The sequence below is a fragment of the Oryzias melastigma genome, linkage group LG11, assembly GCF_002922805.2.
Source record: "Oryzias melastigma strain HK-1 linkage group LG11, ASM292280v2, whole genome shotgun sequence".
NCBI lineage: Eukaryota > Metazoa > Chordata > Actinopteri > Beloniformes > Adrianichthyidae > Oryzias > Oryzias melastigma.
Window position 1 is genome coordinate 13452540 of NC_050522.1, and position 16054 is coordinate 13468593.

The 16054-nt window shown below is 40.1% G+C and overlaps 1 protein-coding gene and 1 long non-coding RNA gene across 4 annotated transcripts in view; one reads left to right on the plus strand and one right to left on the minus strand.

The window, feature by feature from the left end:
• cica (capicua transcriptional repressor a) overlaps positions 1-16054 on the plus strand; it is a 37789-nt gene that overhangs the window by 14598 nt on the left and 7137 nt on the right. For 2 of the 3 annotated variants that reach the window (XM_024299583.2, XM_024299590.2), the window contains exons 4-17: positions 579-710; positions 1944-2097; positions 6127-6226; positions 6328-6510; positions 8143-8281; positions 8455-8627; positions 10185-10308; positions 10573-10655; positions 10875-11691; positions 12079-12221; positions 12893-13053; positions 13223-13466; positions 13550-13799; positions 15179-15345. In XM_024299583.2, coding sequence (XP_024155351.1) covers positions 579-710; positions 1944-2097; positions 6127-6226; positions 6328-6510; positions 8143-8281; positions 8455-8627; positions 10185-10308; positions 10573-10655; positions 10875-11691; positions 12079-12221; positions 12893-13053; positions 13223-13466; positions 13550-13799; positions 15179-15345 — 2870 coding nt within the window. The remainder of the gene's footprint in view (positions 1-578; positions 711-1943; positions 2098-6126; positions 6227-6327; positions 6511-8142; positions 8282-8454; positions 8628-10184; positions 10309-10572; positions 10656-10874; positions 11692-12078; positions 12222-12892; positions 13054-13222; positions 13467-13549; positions 13800-15178; positions 15346-16054) is intronic. The other variant, XM_024299597.2, reaches the window with a different exon arrangement.
• LOC118599392 lies at positions 12451-13365 on the minus strand. The gene is made up of 2 exons (XR_004948730.1): positions 13229-13365; positions 12451-13064 (listed from the first exon to the last, which is right to left on the minus strand). It is a non-coding gene; the product is annotated as an uncharacterized LOC118599392 (long non-coding RNA).

The following is a 16054-nucleotide window of genomic DNA, read 5'->3' on the forward strand; positions in this document are numbered from 1 at the left end:
GTTATAAATATCTTCCAAAATTAGAAAAAAGCCTCAAGAACATCTTAAAAACACTGAAAACACAATTTTCATCAGAATGGATCTTATGTGGTTTTCTTACATATGCATTGTTCTGTTTGTGATTTTCTGCACATGTCGTTCAAAAATGTAATGTTTCCATGGCAATCCTCCACAGGGAAATGCCTCTCAGGAAGTGCACTTGTTTCCTGGAAATATTCAAAAGTTTGATTTCACAAGTCTTGTTAGAGGAATAAGTAGAGATTCATACCCAAATTAATTAAAAGTTCACAGCTTTTATGTTTTCCGATCTTTATTGGTTTGTAATGATTCTGGCTGCAGAGACAGATTGAGACTCTGTGGATCAATTAGGTGAATCCCTCATCATTTCACACCATGCACCTCATAAGAACTGCATTATTCTGATGTGAGCTGCCTCAGGATAAGAGTCTGAAAGCACGGCTCCATTTTAGACTGAATCTGCTGCCAGGGGACAGAGCCTGACCTTCTGCTCACAATCCACGGACATCAAACATGATGACTTCTCACTTTTTCCCTCTGTTTCTCTCCTCTTCCCACAGTGTGGACCAACGTGGAGCCTCGCTCAGTTCCAGTGTTCCCTTGGCACTCTCTGGTCCCTTTCTTGGAGCCCAGCCAGTCGGGAGCGGCCGCCCAGCCCGCCGATGGCCAGCAGTTCATCAATCAGGGCAAAGGTAACACAGCGACCCCTCTCCCTGTCCCTGGACGTGACACGGACTGAAAGCGTGTCCTTTTGTTCTATGTGTAACCCTTTCACGAGCAGGTATTTCCCACGGTAAACGAATCATAACAGGAAACAGCATGTGGGAATATGTTCTCAAATAACCATTGCCAAAGCAGTCGAGTACAAACCGGCAGCCAAGTCCGTGTTTCCCAAAATAGTTGTGACAGAACTGCAGTTCAGCACAGTTGGTGTTCACACTTGTATTTTTCCAGTGATATTGTTGATAACACTGTTTATTGATTCGAGCACTGTGAAATGTATTCACAGATAAATTTTGGCTGCTGTGGACGGCCAAGCAGTTTAACCCATTCAGATGCACATTGGATAAAGTATTTTAACATTAAACCTGGTCAATAAAATGGAGGGGTTTGTTTTTTGTTGTTGTTGTTTAGTTAATGTTGTGATTTTATCTCTTCTCCACGTTTCTGTTGCTTTGTTAATTCATTACCCTTCAGTGTCTTACAGACCAACGTTTTCCTCGTCTCCACTGCCTTTTGTTGTGTCATGTTTCCAATCTTTTACTTTGTCACAGCTGAGTTCTAGTTTCGCTTTTGGTCTTGTTTCAGTTTTTAGTAATAAACAAAACAGATTGAAAAAACGTTTTATTTAATGTCCACATCCAAAGGAGAAAACCACATCACTCCTGTTATCCAGTTCTTACAATGACACAGCTGCTACCTGAATAACCACTTAATAGTGTGGAATACCTGTCAGGGGTAGAAGCTCGTGTCAGAAGCACACAAGGGGAAGCTGCTTTTATTCACACAAATGGAACCAGCTTCCTTGTGAGCTCAAATGACTTCCACCTTTGTGCACCTTTATGTCCAAATGTAAAACATTCTTCTTGAAATATTTTCTTTTATTGCTGCTCTAGCTTTCTGTAGATCTATAAAACACCCTGAAGTGCCTTTGTGTACCAAAGGTGCTACACAAATAGAGCTGTGTTGCCTTTATTCACTACACACATGCATGTTAGAGAAGATTAGCTTGTCTGTTGACAGCATTTCTTTAAAAAAATCTTACAAACCTAAGTTGTTTTTTTTAAGAGAAACTTTTATTTGCAAAACAAACTAGTCCCATGTATTCCTAACAAGTAACTTATTTAGTCTTTTTTCTATTTTAATTTTATTCCAAACTTTTTAAGGTTTTTTTTGGGTTTGACAGAGAGATTTCTCCATTTCAGAACCTCGCTGCGGTGTGGCGCTGCTGAGTGACGGGCGAACCGGGCCTCCAGATCAAGGAAGAGGATCACCATTGTGCCCTCCCTCAACCAATGACAATCCTCCTGCTGACAGGGGCGGGGCAGACAGCGAGACGGAGAGTGATACCGATGACCCGTGAGTACATATATGGTGCTGTGTGTTTTAGAAGAACATCCGACTATAAAAAGTGCCGTTGCAGCGTTACAACTTAAGAATCAATCTGTTCTGTGCAGGAATCTGTTAGGATAGATAAAGAAAGGCTTGATCTAGGATTCAAACCTGAAACCCTTTTGATGCCAGGCAGCAATACATCACCGTGATGAAGGAACAAAGCCTGATTTTAATGCATTAGCAGGTAGTTCAACCAAAACTGCTGAACAAATATGGATCCTATTTCCCCTCACTTAACCTTTTAAGCCCTCAAGGCACTTCCATAAGTTAGATCAGAAATCATAAAACATTATGGATGAACATACAAATAAAAAATTAAAGCGGGAAAAAATAAATGAATACCTCACAAGCTGGACAAATACACACTTTAGTTCAAGTATCCCATTAACTTTTAATTCTCTTTAACTGAATCAAACTGCTTCAATGGAAATTCATAAATGCACAGTCCAGATAACGATCTCCATCACCTTTTTATTGTGAGCGAGTTGCTGCTACATTCTGCACTTTACACTTTCATGGTGTCTGCATCTCCCACCAGCCACACCGAGCTGTCGGCATGTAGGAAACTGTTACTGAGAGAAAGAGAGTCGAGAGCTCTATTCATGGCGCTGATCTCAGATCTCGGGTGAAAATTTAAGGTGTTGGCGATCGTCCTCCTTCCTCCGTCTCTGTTTGAACCGATTATCTATTTTTTTTTTTTTTTACTCAGGGTGTTTGTGGCCCTCCTACCACGCTCACACTGCCTTACTCACACTTGTTTGTTCGTAACTTTATGTTAAACCAGTTTTCGCTCATCTGTCCAAAAGCTCCATCAGGATTAGCTTGTGTTTCTTTCGTTTCATTTTAGGTTCCTCTTTGGTGCCTTAAGAGAACATTATCAAACAAATAAGTGAATGTGACGTGACTGGAAAAGCTGTGGTTTTCTGGTAATTCCTGCAGAGTGGCCCATTGAGCTGCACAGAAAACATAAAGGATGCAACATAAGCCTGTTGTGTGTTGACAAACCACCAGAAAGTCAAGTGTGGAGAAATGAAAGGTTTTGTCAGCTGTTTGTCCTTTTGAAACTGACATATTTTTCATCAAATGACAATAGACCATATTTGGGCAAAAATGTCTGTCTTATACAATTAGTTTGGACTTCTAAGTGTCTTAGTAGGAAGAATTGATTAGTTTGGCGAGCAGTTTGAAGCTTCTAAACTCTAAATAATTGACTTGAAGTCATCTTAACCAGCAAAGCTCTCTGCAGCGTTTGTGGGTTGGGACAGCCGTCGTTCAGTGTTTACATCTCTGCATCTGGCAGGGTTGTTGCTCTTTCGGAGTGACTCATGCAGGTCAGACGGGCCGTTTGGATGGTAGTGTGGGTGTGACTGTTTCAGGGTCATCGCGCTCACTGTCTCCAAAGAAATACTTAAGCAACAGTGTTGTGTTACAGTTTATAAGCCTGTATCCTGATGGTCAAATAAGCTTTTAGCTTTTGTCGTGTATCTTTAACTCGGGGCTTTAAGTGACAAAATTCAAGATTTTGAGGGAAAACCTTGAATTTTCTACAAATCCATCTTTTTTTTTTAATTTAGCTACATAAAAAATATAAACTCACCTTCTAAAATGTTCACACATTGTGTTATTTTGTAAAGAACAAAAATATATCTCTAGTAAATGCCAGATAAGCTGCACTGCTATTTATTTAAGCATCTAAAGTGTCAGGTTATAAGTCACATGAAAATATGATTGTAGCACATTTTTCATTAAAAAAGTCCAGTGATCAACCTTGACTCTGCTTTAAAGAGAAAAAAACGTTATTTTTTTTAGTTTCCTGTTGAGTACAGGAGCGAATAAGATTGCAGAACATTGAAATAAATGACAATACATGTCTTAAATAAAGCTAAAGCAAAGGGAGTTCTAACTCTTTTAGTCATTTTGAGTTCATTTTTTTCTCTACTGGTTTTAACCTACTGCATCAATTATTGCAAACACAGTAATATTATCGATTATTCATAATACACTTTTTATTTCTTTTCTATTTTTCCACTGTTTGTGTGCAACAGCAACAGTTTTTTATGTAACTCAGTGAATGACTGGCCTTTATTTACTCTCTCTGGTTTCATCTTCCTGGAAATAATTTCCAAACTCGCAGGAAGAATGCAATTTAGTTGTTGTAGAAACAGTCGAGTCATTTCCGTGGAATTAGCTCTCATATACTATGCAGTTTTCCTGCTCAATGACCGAAAACACACAATGTGCTCAACAGACAACAATGCAGAGAAGAAAAAGACACAAATGGAAAATGTTACTCAGTCTGGCAGCAGTGTGGTCTCCAGGTTGCACATAAACACCCATGTTCTCTGGCTGAGGCTTTAATATGGTTTTGGTTCAGATGCGATGAACTTATCATAATAAGAAACAATACAGTTACTTATAGTTCCTCAACTTTAGTTTGAGTTTGATTAACTCTGATTGTGTTCCCTCTCTGCTGCTGTGTCAGATTGAAGTGATACCAAACTAGTCTAGTGGGGTTTAGATGGTTGTAAAGAAGTCTCGTGGAGGTTTTTACGGGGCTGACCAAGTCTGGCCAATTACTAAATGAGCTGTAACCCTTGTGCTATCCTAGGCATGTTTACATTAAAAGTGGGGTCATCTGGACCATCTGGACCATCATGATATACCCCAAGACTGTACCAGAATAATGTTTCACTTTTTTTTTAATTGGATGTAATGATATACAAGTTGTTTTTACTCAAGCAAATTCACGGTGCTTTAAGAATTTTTGATTTTAAAGGGAAGAGTCTAAATTATCTGATTTCCACAACTAAATATTTTTCACTATGAGTGAAAAATAAAATAAAATGGGAGGCTCAGTGTGCTGTGCTGCCAACTAGGGAGTTTAGGTGGAAAACAAAAGTAAGATACTGAAGGACACTCATAAATAATTAATCAAATATTGTCTTGTCAACATTTTAAATCGATACAAGGATTGCCAAATGAAATATAGCGATGTATTGCTGAATCAGTTTTTCCCTACACCTCTAATATATAGACAAAGTTTTATACATAAAGAAAAGAGACCACCTGATTAATTGAGAGCTGTTGTCTAAATCCTCATAAATATTTCTCTCTTTGGTCAAAACTGTTTTGACAAGTAATTTGTTTTTTGGGGTTAGAGTTGACCACTCAAAGATCACTACAGAGTTGATTCCAGGCTTCCACCTTCTGTTGACCAAATCTGAACCAAATCATACAGTTCCTCCAAATTCCACTGGAGGCAGGTGTCAAATTTTGACTCCAAAATCAGATTTTTTTTAACCCAAATTATATTATTATTATTATTATATAACTTTCATGTATATTCCTTAATTTCCTAATAGTTACAACTTTGTTTAGTCATTATTGGGGGTGTGTCTTTTTAAATACTGAATGGGCTCCAGTCAACTTGCCAGTTCTATTTCAAGCTTTGTTTTTGCTGATCAGGGTCAGGTGATGTCTCATTCTCTTTTCAGTGTATAGATGTTCATAGTTTTCTCTTATGACAGCCATTGTAATGGCGAATAGAATTCTGGGTGTGACCATGTACCCCGCCCCCTCCAGTCACACTAATCTTGTCTGATATAAAGGTCTGCTCAAAAACACGAACTTCCTGCCTGAAGAGAATGGGATCTGTAAAAGATGGTTCAATGTCGCTGGCAAATTAAAAGCACTAACTTTGCCTGAAGCCAGACTCCTACAATATATCACTGTCTTTATGTTTCAAACTCAGGTTTTTTATTTTTATTTTATCTGCATATGTATTTTAATAAAAATAAATTAGAGGTTGATAGATGTCAGCTCTCACTGATGGCTGATGGTGTTTTACAGTTTCCTGGAGGCAGAAATTCTCCTTCCTTGTCTTTTAATAACTCTTTTGTCCAATTTTTCTTCATGTGTCAGACTGTGGAAACTCCCTTCACTTTCCATCCCAGCTGGACTCTCAGTTTCTCTTTCTTTTGTGCAATAATGCAGGTTTTCTCCTGGAGTTGCAAACAATCCATCTCCATCCAATGGACCCATGAAGAGACGCACTCAGTCGCTCAGTGCCCTGCCGAAGGACGGAGACAAGAAGGTCAGTCCGGTGCACACGTCATGTCCCTGGATAAGCAGACAAGGTTGTTGAGAATTGCTGCTACAGCTTACCTTGAATATTTTCCCATGAAATCCATCTAGAGGGAGAAGGATCACATCCGTCGCCCGATGAATGCATTCATGATTTTCAGCAAGCGCCACCGGGCCTTGGTACACCAGCGGCATCCCAACCAGGACAACCGCACAGTCAGCAAAATTCTAGGAGAATGGTGGTATGCCCTGGGGCCCAATGAGAAGCAGCAGTATCATGATCTGGCCTTTAAGGTGAGTGTAGAAATCCTTGGTTGTGTTAAGGTCTGTACGTGTCAGTGTCAGTTTATTTCTGGAGCATATTTGCAGCAGCTCAGGGTTGCCCAAAGTGCTGCAGAACGAGCAACCAAAAGCAATAAAACCACCTTGCAATAAAAACACAAAAAGTCCCTAATGCAACTGAGTTTAAAAGTCAGTGAAAAAATGTGTTGAGTCACTAAAAGAGCTCCCGAGACCCTTCCATAGCTTAGATGGAGCAACTACAGAAGCTTCCTCTTTGGATTTTAAACTGGAGAGAATAACCTTTAGAAGTAGCTGCAAAACACAACCTTACATCTCTGTCTGGAGTATATAAAAGCAGTTCTGATATAGTGGACAAGAGTAAATCATTTCAACCTTCAAAAAAAATTCCTTTTTTGTCAATTAAATCCTAAACCAGACATGAACCCAGTGACGATCAGCAAGTATAGCTTTAGTAGCTCCATTCTGAGCAGCACGGAGAGGACAAAGTGAAGTGAATTCATATGATCTAGCTGAGACATTATGAATAAATGCATCACTTTGTCAATCCCTCCCTAAGGTCTTGGCCTCACCAAGACGTTTCAGGTGATTAGAAAAAAAAAACTTTCAACCACAAAGCTGATCTGCTCTAATTTAAAAGAATTGTCTACGGTTACAACAAGGTTTTTTTCATAGGGTTGGCTCAAAAAATTTTTCATTTCCATTTCAAAGCTCAGGCTTCTCAATTTTACTGATTCAAACTGAAAACCACTGTGATAAAATCACTGCTTCATTTTAAAGGGAAATAGATATATTGTATATTTTTTGAAGAGAACCTAGGAAAAGCATATGCAGAAAAAACATGAGGGGGGGCGGGGACACAGATCCCTGATGTGCACCGCAGGTAAAATGACTGCTGGAAGGGTAGTGGAGATAAAAAGAAGGTTAAACTTACTTTTACAGTTTTACAGTTGAATTACTGTTTTAGTGCTTTGAGGTGACTGAAACTGAAAAATAAAGTATTTTAACCCCGTAGGCCGTATACAAACCTTTCTTTGAAAGAAAGGCACGTTTTGATAAAACCCTGAAATGGGACAGTATTTCCAAGTCTGGACTGGAATGACTCAAAATAGGCTGAACATCAGTGAGCTTAAAGACTCGGGGATTCAACCTGAGGACAGACAAGTGTTATCAAGAACCGAAAAACAGGTAGAACTAAATACATATCGGATTAGTACCAGTTTAAAGTTTTTGCTTGGACTAAATGATGGTTTTAAATGATGAATCACAACTGACAATTCAGAGAGTCTGGGGCTCAAATTACTGATATTAATAATACATAATATGTTGGAAAAGCAGGATCTCAAACATGAATGCTAAGGACCTTATTTCATTTATTTTCTCAATGAAGAAACCAAAAAGATGTGATATTATCCATATAATTCTCTGTTTTCTGGCAACATTTTTAGTTGGATTTGACATCAATTAGCTCTAAAACCACATTTTCTTTGACTTTAATGGAGCACACTAACTCCAGCCCCTCAAAAGAAAGTTTTCACTTTGCTTAGCTTTAATTTTTTTTAGTTTTAATTTGCAACCTTTTTGCAGAACATCTGCTGCTCATTAAAAACCTTGCCCTCCCACCAGGTGAAAGAAGCCCACTTCAAAGCCCACCCGGATTGGAAATGGTGCAACAAGGACCGTAGAAAGTCCATGTCAGATGGACGTCCCCCCTTTGGTGGAACTCCCAAGGATGTACGGGAGAGAAGCATGTCAGAGAGCACAGGTCTGTAGAGGATAACTGCTTCAAAATACCTTTCATTTGGAAAAAATGAATTATAATTTTGGTGATTTGTCTCATAAAACAGTAAATGTGCTGATATTTATCTCCCTTCGGTTAGAAAGAGGTGCTGCTAATGTTTTATTGATTTTGAGACTGTTTTTTCTTTTTGCCTCCAGATGCTCTCTCTGAGTCTCAGGTGTTGGAGGGGAAGGGTGGAGGCTCGGGGTGGCCTTCAGGATCAGAGCGTCGTGGTGGGCTGTTTGAGGGCCGGCACCCCCGTCCCAGAGCTTTTTCCCAAAGTGCTGTGCACACCCTGGAGCAGAGGGAAAGAGAAAGAGACCTGGAGAAGGTGGGGTCATTAATGTGTATCTCCAGGCCAGAAAATGTATCCAAAAATTTAAGAAGAAAAGCCTTTCATCTCCCAAGAAAATATATAAAGTTGCCTGCTTTGATATCAATTCAAAACATCAAAGTTGACTTTATCCTTTCATCCAAGTTGAACAGATTAGATTACCAAACCATAACTTAAGATCTTGATTGACAAAATCTGTGGTGAAGTCATTTTTTATAATTCTCTTTTAATCTTTAACTGTTTTACATGTTGTTATTCTTTCAAAATAAATGTAATATTGGGTCACACAAAACGATCCACACCACAGAGGGCCAACTTAATACGCTTTTCCATTTTTTTTATAGTAAATTAGTTCAGAAAATGAAAGAAAAGATGTAAAAAAAAGTGCTGGTGTGTTCAGAAAAGCTCCTTTTTGGGGATGTTCTTACAAAACATCCCCATTTTAGCTGCGCCTCTTTACATGTCTGAGCATGACAAGAAAATCATGTGGTTCTTACCAGGTCCTCTTACAGTGTACGTAAGAAATCCAGTTTTTGATGCGTTACACTGTGTAATTGTTTGTTTGAAATGAAGAAGTGAGCAGCTGCATGCTTGCCCTGATTCAGCAGTGTGGAGAACCACATTAAACTGAACTTTCCAGTATGAGTCTATCAGACTCTCAGGTTGTAGGGAAGCCTTTCTGATCCACTGCACTTCTTTCAGTGCGTTCATCCCACTGTAGTATTCGATTCATTCGGGTTAAGGACTGAACTTTGACTATTGTAAATACTAATATCATTTTCCTGATGTTCTTGCCTTATTAAACTTCTCCCACACTTCTGATATAGAATGCTGTAATAAACTGAGAAATGTCTTGTCCAGGCCCACATCATCCCCCCACCACTGCCATGCCTGACAGTTGTGAGATATGAGGAGTTTACATTGACATGTCATGATGACCAAAACGCTGCACTTTGGTCTCATTTGTTCAAACACTACTGTTGCTGAATTATTGCAGTTTGTTGAACTGGAGCTTAGCAAACTTACGCCACATCTCTGAGGAGATAAATGTTTAGAAGACAAAACTTCCATTAAAATGATACCTCTAACTAGATGTTTATAGTTTTCATTCTATGTAAAGTCTCTTGGTTTTCATTTTTTTTATATTTTTCCTATTACACTTTAAGAATATTAACTTGATTTATTCACTATTTTATTATACATTATTTATTTTATATCTTATAAAAAACTTTCTGAATTTTCTTTGACATACATTTGTTTTAGTGTTTCCTAAAACTGTCTTTAGTTGTTGCCATTCACATTTTTTGATATAGTCGTTTTTAACCAAAAGTTGCAGATGGATGAAAGGAATATATAAAAAAAGGTTGATCCATTGATGCTCAAATGTTGCCTTATTTAAAGTCTCATGGTAGATATGAATTCGTTTTCTAGTTTAAAGGAGTCAGTGGGCTAAAATAGCAAACTAAAGGAGGATGATGTTTAGTTCTACGTCAGAGCTGTAAACACATTTTAATCTGCTCTGTTCACATATAAACATTTATTTTCTTTCTTCAGGAGGACGGAACAAGTTTGTTCTGTAACCGGCCACTGCTGTACCAAGGTGGAGTCAGCGAGGATGTGACCAGTGACGAAGAGCGCATGGTGATCTGTGAAGAAGATGGGGATGATGATGTGATAGGTGAGTGGCAGTTTGAAAGGTTTTTTTTTCAGAAATGGTAGTTTCAGTTCCCTTGATGGTATCTTTGTAAAACATGCTGAGCTTCTGCCTTCTAAGTCCAATCTACTCTGTCAGCAAAACATCCAAACACCAAAAGGCACATGTGTCATCTTGTGACCTGTGACTGGTGTCAAAAACATCTCTATTTTACAATGTGGGGAAGGGAGAATCTGGTAGTTTGAAGATTTTATTTTAATTTTAAGATGTCTAATTTCATTCTCGCAGATGATTCATGTCCAGAGGGCTCCATCGATCTCAAGTGTAAGGAGAGAGTGACGGATAGCGATGAAGATGAACCGGATGGGCAGGTAGTGGACCGCAATTCCCCATTTTTAACAACACAATTTATTGAATCAATCTGAAGTTAATTTCAAATCTAAAATTGGTTGAATTGAAGATATCTGATCCAATCAAAGATTTTCTGCTTCTCTCTTATATTCTGATTGGTTTTTATCAGCTGCAAAGCCTTTGCGAGCAGCATCATCACCTAAGCCTCTTTGATCTTTGTGCCTCTGTCTTCCCTCCAGCATGGTTTCCAGCCAGTGGCCCGCTCTTCTCTCCCGTCCTCTTCTCCTTCTATTCCACACTCCGACTCCTCGTCAGTTAAAGGGAACAGAGAGGATGGAGGAGGGGGTGGTTCAGAAGACGGGCCAGAGACCAAGAGAGCGAGAGGAGTGGATGAAAGGGGCGAAGAGAGCCAGGAGGGGCCCAAAAGGAAGGACGTGGGAAGCTTCAGCGGGGAGAGTAGCTCATCTCTGTCCCCATCCATCGCTCAGCCCCCCATCACTGTGGGATTTACTCAATCCCTCAATGGCGTCCGCATGGCCCCCACTGTGGTGACCAACGTGGTGCGCCCCATCGCCAGCACGCCTGTCCCCATCGCCAGAAAGTCTGTAGAAGGAGCCGTCGCCATCAGCTCCATCCCCCAGGACAGGAAAGCTGCTCTTCTGATGGGCGGAGGTGGAGCTCAGCAGATGCCAATCACTACAGGGGGTGGGTACCTGTCCTCATCCTCCTCCCCTGGTCCTGTCAGTGTAACCCCTGGCGGCTGCCTGGTCACTAACCTAGTTCTGGGAGGGTCCTTCCCCGGCGTGCAGCCAGTACAGCTCATTACCCCACAAGCTCTGCAGCCACACACCCAAACTCACCCACCCATCCTGCAGGCCCAGCTCCACCCCACTGCTGCCACACCTCCCACCTACCCCAAGCCACTAGCACAGGTCCAGCATGTCCTGCCCTCCAAGAGTCCATCCTCCCCGCAGCTTACTCATCAGCAAATCCTCACCATGCCCGCCCATGGTGTTCACCCTGGGGTGGGGACCACAGTCAGCCCAGGGACCAGAGGTGAGACAGAGACCGGCTGACAGAGAGAAGCAAACCCGTTTCGTCTTAGTGGCTTCACTAGGTGGCAGAAATTTCTCACTTTCCTTTGCCTCCCATCTGTAGAAAGATCAGCTTAGCTTACATAAACGTATATGATCGACAACTGAAACACTTGAATCATTAGTGCCCACTGCCCGCCCATGCCTGAGTGACTCTCCACAGCTAAGAGTCAGACACAACTGAGCCACTCTGTTTTCAGCAAAAAATGGTTTTATTCCTGCCAGTATCTGAAGCATCTCAGTGTCTCCACCTGCCGTTGCTCATGTTCTGTCATTTTTACTCCATCGCTTCCAGAGTGATTTCATCCCTCCTTTCCCTCTCTTTGACTGTTTCCTCTGGCGTCTTTAGCCCAAACCCAGTCGCCGGTCTTGCAGAACAAGATGCTGGTCCCCATGGCAACAGTGAGAGCAGGTTCTACTCCTCCTCAGCCGTCCATTTCTCTCGTGACTCCGCCTCTTCCTGTGCAGAATGGTACAGCTTCAGGAAATAAGGTAAAAAAACTAGACAACTTCAATCAAAGATCAATAGATTTTAAAAGCAATTAGTGACTGCTTATACATGTTTTTTTTTTGCTGTGGTTTTCTTTTATCTTGAACATTAAAAAGTAAAAATATTAAAGCAAATACAGCTTTCAGGAAATCAATACTTAAAGAACTTCTGCAATTTTAGAATTAATCATTTCAAAAACAGTCAAAGTTAATTTGATTTATTCTGTACAAATTTTTTTTTTTACATTTGCAAGTAAGGACCTGTTGGTTTACAGGTGTGCATTGAGTTTAAATGTTCGGCAAGTTCATCCTCAAACAAGCAGCAGCTGATTTTTTTAAAAACTACACTAATATTTCCAAGCTTTTACTTGAAGCTCGATGGGATTGTGTTGGTTTTATTCCTTGAGCTTCCACATAGATCTATTTCTAAACATATTTGGGATGTGAAATCATCTGGATAATTCAAATAGCTGTTTTATTTGCCAGAACCAGATGTTTTGAATGATTGTGATTGACTAAACAGTTTTCATCATAAAAATAGTTAAAAGTTGTTTCTGATTGGATAGATTTAGCTGGTCTCATATTACTTTTTTAATTTCACATATGCTTATAAAACAGTCACAAAACAAAAGACATCTCATTAAGTAGTAATATTTTTTTTTATGTTTTATAAGATCTTCCAGATTGCCTCCATGCCTGTTGTGCAGAGCAATGTTCACCCAAGCGGCACAGCAGCCGTACATCCGGGGAGCTCCTTTCCTGTTTCCATGGCAACAATGATGGCTCCCGCTGGGGCACCCCCGCAGAACGTTCTCCTGACCTCCCCACCCACCAGGTTACTAACACCTTTGAGAATCCAACAGCAGTAACATTTTTGAAAATGATGTAAAGTCACCTTAGTGCAGGGAAATAAAAGTCACTACTTTAAAACTCTCCCTCTCTTAGAGGAAAAAAAACCCCTCAAACTTTAAGATGACTAATTCTAATAACAATTTCTCCTTAAGGATCACCTATGTCCAGTCCAGCCAAGGGGTAACTACGGCAACGGCCCAACAGGGCACACAGCCTCAAGGACCTCCATATCTTCCAACACCTCTTGCAGCTCTGGGCTTTACTGCCATCGCTCCAGCTGGGCAGGCCCTAGTCCAGCCAATCGTCGGTCAGCCGCCTCTGCTGGCTCAGGCCCCGCCCCTCAGCTGTCAGTCACAGATTCCTGCCAGCCAGACAGCTGTAGCTGCAGGTCGTCAGGTAAACATAAACAACACTTCACGTGGTTCCTGTCATATAGTTGAGCATTATTTAATAAATAATAATCATGTTTTCCTCTTTAGATTCTCACTGCCATTTACCCAGCTCCAACTGTTGCCCTGGCAACTGGTGTGGTCTCAGTGTCAGCTGTTCCCCCTGCGTTGGCAGCTCCGGCCCAGGACGTGAAGACCTCTCCCTCCCCTCCAGCCAGTGGCTCCCACCCTAGTATGGGAAAGGAGGTGGAGGTGAAGCAGGAGAGCCAGCTGGACGCCCTCACTGAGGATCAAGGGTCATCGAGCTGCCCCACCATCTGCACTCTGTCCCCGAGTGCAGGTAACCACTGTTCCCTCGAAACTGCTCTGCTTTATACATATTTTTCTGTTGTGACAGTGATGCAAGTTTAAGCCTTAATAAATACTTAAAGGATGAGACCCAAAATGTCTTTAAATGTGCCAGATTATGCTAATTTTTATTTTTTTTGTAAAAAAAGGGAAAAGAATGTGAGAATTTTGTTTCAATTAAAATGCATTGTGCCATTCAAAGTATCTTTTTTTGGGTTTGTATCAAACAGTAGAAAAATGTGCTGGTGCCAGAGAAATCTGCATCCCAGATTCCCAGATCGGCTGTGTGCTTTAAATCAAAAGATGGATGGACTTAAAGATGCCTTCAGATATCAGTTCAAAAACCTGGCTCTGGTATTGAACGGGGTTGTATCAGTGCTAATGGCATCGGGTATTTATGCAGAAAGTACTTTGAGATAACAGAGAAGCTGCTGTTAAGTCTTTTCCAGGGATGTTTGGCAAAATAACTTTGTAGACTTTTTACCAACTATATTTTTGACTTTTGTACAATCGTTCTAAATGGTCTCTTAGTTATTCTTATGCAGTTTTTGGCCAAAAATAAAAAGCCTTTTTTTAAGCCATTTTTTCTGCAGAGCGGCAGGAGGAAGATTAGAAATTTGGCTTTGAGTTGTAGACAGGACTTTTAGTGGGCAGGTAACCCAAAGTTGATATTGCAGCATTCCTTTGTTTACCCTCTTTCCAGGTAGCTTACAGCCCCTCACCACCCCATACTAACATTAGCTTACCAAAAAAAAGTGGGAGGAATGTTGGAACTATCACAGATTTCAAAGGTATAAGGTTATAATTGCTGTTTAAATATTTTCTGTTTAAATTATATTTTATATTATATTTCCAGTCGTTGAAAAAACTTTATTTTTCGTTTAATTCTCCGTTGTCTCCCAATTTGTATTAAAAAACATTTTTTTGTTTATTAAGCTGACCTCCAAAAAAGTAGCACTAAAATCAAATCTCTACAGTCATGTATCTCTCTAAAAAACACAACTGCAGCCTCTGCTGGCAGTGTTAATGTTACAACATCAGTCGGTAATACGTATACAACTCTATTTCAACTAAATTTTCTTACAAAAATGATAGTTCCACACACACGCACATCAGGAAAGAAAAACATATGTATTTGTTGGAGTGGAGGAACTCCTGCTTTTGCTTTCCTGGCACTTGAGTCATAAGTGCCTGCAGTGCATGGTTTGCACTGACCCATTTTGAGCCACAGATGCTCCCTTTGAACTCTTGAACTTTTAAAAATGTATGTCATGCAGACTCATAGAGAAACAGGGAGATATTTAAAAACACAACACTCCACATGTCGTTCTGTCTTCTAACAGCATTTCAAATTACGTGTTTGTGTCCCAGTGAAAAAAGAAGAAGATATCAAAGAGGAAAACGAGAGAGATGCTGTTGCTACAAAGGACAAACAGGGTGAGGTGGACGAGGAGCGAGAAAGAGGGATGAAGGAGAGCATGGAGAAGAAGAGGCCTAGAGAGACCGAAAGAGAGGACCACAGCAACAACAGCAAAGAGGTGCAATAGATGACCATTATTTTGTTCAATTTTTGTTTAAGATCATTTAAACTAAGTCTCTTTTGACTCTCTATCACATTAATTGACTGTATATGAGAACTGGACTGAGTGAGGGAGGGTGACATCAACCAAAGAAAATGCCTTACTTCTGGCTCCAACCAAATGAAGTCAATTCAGTTGCCATTTTTTTCGCAATACGAATGCTGCCATGATGGAACCAGACAAACAGACACGTTTCAAATCGGCTTGAGACCATGTACTTTTACTGAGGCCTCTGATTGGTCAGTTTATTATTTGAATACCTTGAACTACAGAAAAAAAATATCATGGATTTAGCAACATGTTAACAGAGAATAATGACTGAGTAGCAGCTGTTTATTTCTCAATAGAAGTCTTTAAGATTTTGGCTTTTTGGAGCCAGCAGATACTTCCTATTTGGAATAAGGGGGTGTGACCCAGTCCACTACCTCATATTTAGTCAATGGTAACACCCCATGATCCTAAGAGGGAACAAAACTATTTTTAAAAAATCCCAGTTGAAAATTGAAGTTTTTATATTTACGCTCCTTCATTTAGAAAATAATTTAAATGTTTTATGACAATTGATATTTTCATATTTACATACCTTCATTTAGAAAATAATAATGAATACGCTTTACAGTGAAAATAACCTAGTTTTTTTAATGGGTTGGTTTTAGATGTTTCTTTT